Source organism: Varanus komodoensis, unplaced genomic scaffold (genome assembly GCF_004798865.1).
Source record: "Varanus komodoensis strain SLA01 unplaced genomic scaffold, ASM479886v1 scaffold28, whole genome shotgun sequence".
NCBI classification, from domain to species: Eukaryota; Metazoa; Chordata; class Lepidosauria; order Squamata; family Varanidae; genus Varanus; species Varanus komodoensis.
Genome location: NW_025335727.1, coordinates 10,276,742 through 10,284,635, shown reverse-complemented (window position 1 = coordinate 10,284,635; position 7,894 = coordinate 10,276,742). Strand labels below are relative to the sequence as shown.

Here is a 7,894-nt window from a genome sequence, read left to right as displayed (position 1 = left end):
GAAAGGTTAATGCTTTCAATCCTTGTATAATTAAACATTTCTCGAATGAGCTGATAATTAGGAAACAAAGTGTATTAGCAAATAATTAGGAAAATAAATTAACCTACATGGCAGCACCATTCCTCTGGCAGCCATGGTGACTTGCAGTTTGCAGAGAGAATTCTGCACTAAAATGCCACTATACACAGGAAACTTGTTTTCATGCACAAAAGGAACAATGTTGCATTTTGAGTGGGGCTTATTTTAAAATGTTTTGTATCCATTTTTAAAACTTAATAGCATGACTAACCTACCTTATAGTATCACCTTGACTGTAGACTTTTATTTCATTTTTCTGGAAATTGGGAATATTTTGACATGCTACCTTTGAATCTATGTTGAAATCTCCAGAGTTTAAAACATTACATTCTTCCCAAGCATCTGAAAATTTTAATGTACTTTTCAGTAACAAGCAATGGAAACACTTAAAATGCTGAAATTTTCATAGAGCATGAGACAGAACAGGTAGATTTATTAAAGTGTGCTATCTATTAAAAGGGAGAAAAAGACTCCAGTTTGAAAAATATTCATAGAAAGCCTCCAGTGTAATAAAATCCTGTACTATATAACTGCTTCTATTATTATATCCTCCTGGGAATATCCCACTCTACCAGTTCAGTACTTCACTGCTAAATTAAAAGTGACAACAACGATACATGAAAAAGACAAGGTACCATACTGCACAGGGTTGTGCACAACATTTCTTCCTCAGCACTGTGTCACTCCAGCTCATCCTGAAAATCTCATCTTCGGCATGAATTAACAGGGCAAACTCTTGCTGTGCAACTTGCAAGAATCATATACTGGGCACTGACTGAGCACATCTGAGATTCCCAAAGAACTGACACAGGGTAATCTATAATGCAATTTTACTTAAATGCTCACAACACTGTGGGCTGGTTAACTGCTCCAAGCAGTATAACCTGCAGGACTGGCAAATATTAGTATCTCTGTGGTGAATGTTGTTGTTACTTCATTTCTATACTACCCCACAGCTGAAGCTCTTTGGGCAGTTTACAACAGTCAGAGACAGACGATTAAAAATACAACAACATAGCATAAAACTGGAAAAAAACATTATAAAGATTAAAATTACTAAAACAGACAAATGCAAAAAAATGACCCTCCAAACACCTCCTTAAGTCCCTGGGTGGCCACATAAATCTCTCAAGGCCTTGGATAAGATGAGCATCTTGGTCTTGAACAGATGATGACTTCAGTACCAGCAGGACTGCAGTGGGAATGTTCCTCCATAGATGGGGGCCACCATAGAGAAAGCCCTTCCCCTTGTGATCACCATCCTTGGGGCAGCACTCAGAGGAAGGCCCCAGAAGTTGAGTGCAGTGTCTGAGTAGATTGTGGTGGGAAGAGGCACTCCAAGAGGTATTGCAGTTCTCTGCTGTATATAGCTTTACAGGCTAAAACCACCAACCTTGAATTGGAACTGGGAACATATGTGTTTGGACCTACAGTTCCCAGTTATTAATCTGGCTGCTCCATTCTGCACCAGTTACAGCTTCTGAATCATCTTCAAGGGCAGCCCCCACATAGCCAGGTTATCCTTTTCCAGATAGAAGCATAGCTGGGTCCCAGCCAAAGCTGATAGAAGGCACTCTGAGCCCCTGAGGCCACCTGAGCCTCAAGTGACAAAGATGGATCAAGGAGCACCCCCAAGCTATAAACCTACTCCTTCAGGTGGAGTGCAACCCCATCAAGAACAGGTTGGACACTCCATCTGGTTAAAAGAACCACCTACTAACAGCATCTCAGTCATGCCTGGATTTAGTTTCAGTTTGTTAGCCCTCATCCAGTCCAGTGTCGCAGCCTGACACTGGTTTGGCCTATGAAAATAACTAATACTCAAACCATTCCTCTACTCAAACACCTACCAACTGCTTTTTAAATTTTTTTCCTTTAAAAAGACAGGGGGATAGACAGGGAAAGGAGAGCAGGATTCCTAAGAAAGATCCACTTAAGCTGAACAATCATCTGATGAGTACAACCTTTGTATCTGTGGCTCAGTGGAATGCCCCACATTTTGAAAATAGCAGGAACAAGAGTGAAACAAATCTACACTTGGACCAGCCATTTATGTCTTTTCTCCTTGCTCAAGATTGCCCAGGCAAGGCCATGAAAATTGGAGAACCGGTGTTGCTCAAATTCCAATAAAGCAGGTTGCTTACCTGTAACTGATGTTCTTCGAGTAGCCATCTGTGCAGTCACACATATGGGTACTGTGCCTGCGCAGTGCCTGTGGCTGGAAGATTGACAGCTAACGGTTTTTGGCGGGAAGCTCCGCTCCCCCTCCCCTGTGGCCTATAAAGAGCGGAGCATCCACCATTTTGTTCAGTCTTTGTGACCGAACGTACGCTATCTTATTGAAAAAACTTTGTTTGTTTTTTGATGTCAGTACCGTGAAAAAGGGCATAGTCGGTACCGAAAGATGCATTCACTCACCGACGCCGAGTGGTCGATGCATCCACTCACTGACACCGAGCAGGGCCGGCGGGTGGGTTGTGTGACTGCACAGATGGCCACTCGAAGAACATCAGTTACAGGTAAGCAACCTGCTTTTCTTCGTTGTGGCCTCTGTGCATCACACATATGGGTAGATTAACAAGCTTGCCATAAAGGAGGAGGGAAGGTGTCCTCATTGAAGAACAGAGGAGAGAACAGCTCTACCGAAGGAGCAAGCCCATCGAGCTCGAATATCGAGACGGTAGTGCCTGGCGAAGGTGCAAGGGTTCACCCAAGTAGCGGCTTGGCAGACGTCATCAATCGGGACCCAAGATGTGAATGGAGATGAGGTTGCAACAGCTCTAGCAGAATGGCCTCAAGGAACTGAAGGCAGTTCAAACTTAGCTCATTGATAGCATAAGACTATAGTGTGGACTATCCACTTAGAAAGTCTCTGCGGAGTGACTGGATTGCCCTGATCCGTAGCAGAATATTTGATGAATAGTTTATTGGCTCGTCGAATAGACTCCATTCGCGATCGGTAGAAGGCTAAGCAACGGCGAACATCGAGTGAATGCAAAGATCTTTCCAATGGAGTCGACGGTGACGGAAAAAAGGCAGGCAGCACAATGTCTTGTCCCGTATGGAAAGGTGTAGACACTTTAGGCAAAAAAGACGGGTCGAGGCGTAAAACGACCTTGTCCCTGTGAAAGCTTAAATAAGGAGGGTCTATGCGAAGCGCGCAAAGTTCACTGGCCCTCCGGGCTGAAGTGACAGCTACAAGAAACGCCGTCTTCCAAGAGACCAATTGAAGATCCACCATCGCCAAAGGTTCGAAGGGGGCCTTCATAAGGGCCTGTAGAACTACAGAGAGGCTCCATGTGGGCATAACCGGTCTAATTGATGGGTTAAGATTATATAGTCCCTTCAAAAATCTTTTGAGGATAGGATGAGAAAACAGAGGTGACCTGTCGACTAAGCCACGGTAGTAGGCTATTGCGGCTGTATACACTTTAATGGACGACAGCTTCAGTCCAGAATGGTGCAATTCCAGGAGGAACTGAAGAATCTGTTGAATGGATGAGAGGAATGGAGAGAATGAACGCGACTCGGCAAAGGTGGAAAAATGTTTCCATTTAGCCTTTTATGACTTCCTTGTGGACGGCTTTAAGGCAGAGTCGATGATATGCAGAATATCAGGGTGCAAAAACGTCGGATTTGGATTCGACGGGTCTTGTCTCGAACCAGACAGTACAGAGAGACCAGAGAGGGGGGAAGCACCCAAGTGATTGGGTTCAACAATCGGATCCGAGGTGGTCGAAGTCATCGTCGGTACCAACGGATTAGTAGAAGCTGTTGGATTCGTAACTTTCGAAACCGTCGTCGGCACCGATGGAACGTCAGTCATCGAATTCGCCACGCTGTTAGGTTCAATGAGAGCAAATCTGGGTGGCAAAGTGTGCCGTCCACCTGTGTTATAAGATATGGGAGCGATGGAAGATGAAGAAATTCCCCGCGAGAGATGTCGAGTAGTTTCGCAAACCACGTTTGACATGGCCACCAAGGGGCAACTAGTATCCCGGATGCTCGGTCGTGCACTATCTTTGCTATGACCCTCATCAGAAGAAGGATCGGAGGGAAGGCATAGAAGTTCATATTGTTCCAAGGGATCATGAATGCGTCCCCTAGGGATGCGTGTCCGATTCCCACTCTCGAACAGTAAGCCTCGCACACCCTGTTCTGTTGGGTAGTGAATAAGTCCACATCGGGAAACCTCCAGCATCGGAAAAGGTGGTTGCGCGTACAGGGATCCAGTTCCCACTCGTGAGAGGTGAACATGTGCCTGCTGAGAAGATCCGCCTGCACATTGTCTACACCAGCTAGATGAACAGCCATCAGCATGATGTGTCTCCGGATGAACCAGTCCCAAATTTTCATAGAAAGCCTGGCTAGAGGCGGTGACTTTGTTCCCCCTTGCTTGTTCAGATAAAAGATGGTAGCTATATTGTCCGAAGTTATCTGAACGATCTGATGATGAAGGATGTCCTCGAAAGAGCACAGGGCTTTGAAAACTGCCAGTAGTTCTAGGAAGTTGATATGATTCGTGGATTCTAGACGATTCCACATACCCTGGGTAGATAGGCCGGAGCATATTGCTCCCCATCCTAGAAGAGACGCGTCGGTGCCAAGGGTAATCGTAGGAGGTCGCGCCCTGAAGGGGACTCCTATCGTAAGATTGGTCTGTTCCAACCATCAACACAGAGAGTGAAGCACGGAAGTTGGGATCCGAATCACTCTCGACTGCGGATCTCTTTGAGGATGGTACACCTTGTTGAAAAAGAGTTGCAGTGGGCGAAGCCAAAGCCTGGTATGTGGAACTACGGCAACTGAGGAAGCCATATGCCCCAGGATCCTCTGGATAGATCTCGCTGGGACGGTTCCCTCTCGTCGGATTCGATGGATGTGGCAAGCAAGAGTCTGTTGTCTGTCCTGAGGAAGGCTTTTTCCAACGTCGAATCCAAGCGGGCTCCAATGAAGGTGAGCGTCTGTGTCGGGAGAAGAGAAGATTTCTCGGTATTAATACGTAGGCCTAGGCTATTGAGCAAGGCACAAGTTGTACGAATGGCCGCAAGGAGTCCTTCTCAGGACCGCGACACCAACAGACAGTCATCGAGGTACAGATAAATTTGTATGCCCTGGAGGCATAGGAAGGCACAGACAGGAGCCATGCACTTGATAAAAACCCTCGGAACCGTAGCCAGTCCAAAAGGCAAAACTGTAAACTGATAAAGTTGGTTTGCAATCGCAAAATGAAGGAAACGCCTGTAACTTGGATGAATTGAAATATGGAAGTAGGCGTCCTTCAAGTCCAATGAGGCGAACCAATCCTCTCTCCTTAGCAACGGCAAAATGTTTTGAAGGGTAGTCATACGAAACTTTTTTGGTACAATAAACTTATTTAAGTTCCATAAGTCCAAAATCGGACGTAGACCACCATCCTGCTTAGGGACCGTGAAGTATCTGGAACAGAATCCGTGGAGTCCGTCAGATGGGAATACTTGACGAATCGCTCCTTTACGAAGAAGTTGATGTATTTCGTCGAGCAGTACTGGTGAACATGAAGTAGACCGGATTGGACTCGACGGAGGAACCATGTCGAATTCTATTCGATAGCCGTGTTGAACGATGGACAATACCCACCGATCAGATGTGATGGACTCCCAAATGGGGAGTTGGCTTTGAAGCCGATCCCCAGATGAGAGAGTGGTGGGTATTGGTGGAGCCTGAGGAATGGTTCGCCAGTCCCGTCAACGTTGCCTCCGATCGTCGAAACGACGGTGGCCTTGTTGGAAGCGTTGTTGGGGCTGAGGACGGCGACGCTGCTGTTGCTGTTGCTGGCAGTGTTGTGGCTGCTGCCTCGGTTGATATGATTGCCTGTAGGATGGACGATTCCAGGACCACTTACGTCTGGCGTGGGACTGCATCTCCATCCTGTGTGCCGTCATCCTCGATTCATGCAGCTTCTTGAGCTTGTGGTCGGTGCGAGAATGGGAAAGCCCGGATCCATCGAAAGGCATTTCCTCGATCCGGCGCTTGGCTTCTTCTGGAAAATTACAATTCTGAAGCCATGCATGCCTTCAGAGAGAAACGGCACTGACCAAGGCCCGTGAGTCAGTATCCACGTGGTGCCTCGCTGTGGATAACTGCTGCACCGCGACCTGCATGGCTTCTTAATCAGAACCTTCGCAAGGTCACCCTGGTGGTCCGGGAGGGTGGAGGCGACGTTGTGCAGGCGCTGCATAATAAAGTATTGATACCTCGCCAACGTCGCCTCGTAATTTGATATACGGAGCCCCAGGCCTGAAGCAGCATAGACTCGCCTAGCCAGGGAGTGTATTTTTTGGCCCTCTTTATCCCTCGGTGCCGTGTGCCCTCTCGCCTCTCTGCCCTGTGAGGATTCGATGACCGCAGAGTTCGGTTTGGGATGTCGGAGGAGGAAGGGGATGTCCTCCTCCCGAACCCTGTACATCGACTCATATCTCCTAGATGTCGGCTGAGGATGTGATGGCAAGTCCCAAGGCTGCGTCATCACCTGCTGCAAGGTGGTTATGAGCGACAGGGCGATGGATGTCGATTGCTCCCTGCGGACGATATCGTAGAACTTGTTCGGCGTCGGTCCCGGGCGCTGGGCAGTGTCGATGTCCAGGGACTGGACAAGTCTAGACATCAGCTCTGCGAAGGAGACGTGGGACTCATCAGGTGATGCAGGACCCTGGGATGTCACAGCGACGTCTGAAGAGGTTGAGTCGACCTCCGAGTCAGCCAGATCGGCACCATAGTAGGCTGGGGCCGAAGAAGATGACTCCGGGGAGAAGGAGCGGCTGCTTCCACCCTGCGGGGATCGAGGTGACGCCTGCCTTGGATCCAATAAGCGCGGTTGGTCACAGGATGGAGGAGAGGATCGTGCCCTGGGAGCAGGGTAGTACCCTACAGAGAGCGGATCACCCCAAGTATGGTAGTAGGGGCGACGCCAGCTCTCCGGATGTTGCTCTACAGAGTGGCTCCTCCGGCTCCCCGGTGGGGACAGTCCAACATCCGCTTCCGTTGTGACAGCCGGCATGGGTGTCGGTGACCTAACCCTAGGAGGGGAGTCCTGGATTTCCCCGTTGGATATTGAACCCCGTAGAGTTGGAAGGGGTGCAGGCGGGAGGTCAACCACATGGCAGGGAGACCCTTGAAGGGTAACCCGCATAGCCTCCTGGAGGACCGGTTAAGGCGGAGTCAGTACCATAAGCACCACCGGTACCGAGGGGCCCATCGGATCTGAGTCCCGATGTTGGGGACGGTCCGGACAGTCCGAATTCCTGGGTTTCTTGGGAGGCTTGGAGACCTTCTCTTTCCTGGCCTTTTTATGGCCTGCCAACTTCTCGGATTCGGCATGCTTTCGCTTTCCATGCTTCTTTTTAGGTGAAGCAGAGGGAGCCACCGAAGCAGACACACCTTCATCCAAAGGCCGTGAGGGTGGGGCCACAGAAGCAGAGCCAGGTTTTGGGACGGCAACAAGCAGGTCTGATTGCATCAGAGCCCGATCCCAAAGGAGTCTCCGGAGGCAGTTTTCATGGTTCTTCCTGGCCTGCTTGAAGAAGGCCAGGCAATGCGTGCATTTATCCGTCCTATGCCCCTCTCCCAGGCAGAGGAGGCATAGGTCATGCGGGTCAGTTGGTGCCATTTTTGACCCACAGTCCGCACATTTGTGGAAAGCCGCTCGCTGTGCCATCACAAGAAGAAGAAGAAGAAGAAGAAGAAGAAGAAGAAGAAGAAGAAGAAGAAAGGGATAGTGCAGAGGGTAAGTGTGTGTGTGTGTGTGTGTGTGTGTGTGTGTATTTGTTTTTTTTCA

At 48.7% G+C, this 7,894-nt stretch overlaps 1 protein-coding gene across 1 annotated transcript in view; it reads right to left on the bottom strand.

Moving 5' to 3' along the window:
- Window positions 1-289: 289 nt before the first annotated feature.
- The window catches only part of ZBBX (zinc finger B-box domain containing), a 32,858-nt gene continuing 25,253 nt past the window's right edge, over window positions 290-7,894 (bottom strand). The window contains exon 15 of the mRNA XM_044434405.1: window positions 290-472. Coding sequence (XP_044290340.1) covers window positions 290-472 — 183 coding nt within the window. The remainder of the gene's footprint in view (window positions 473-7,894) is intronic.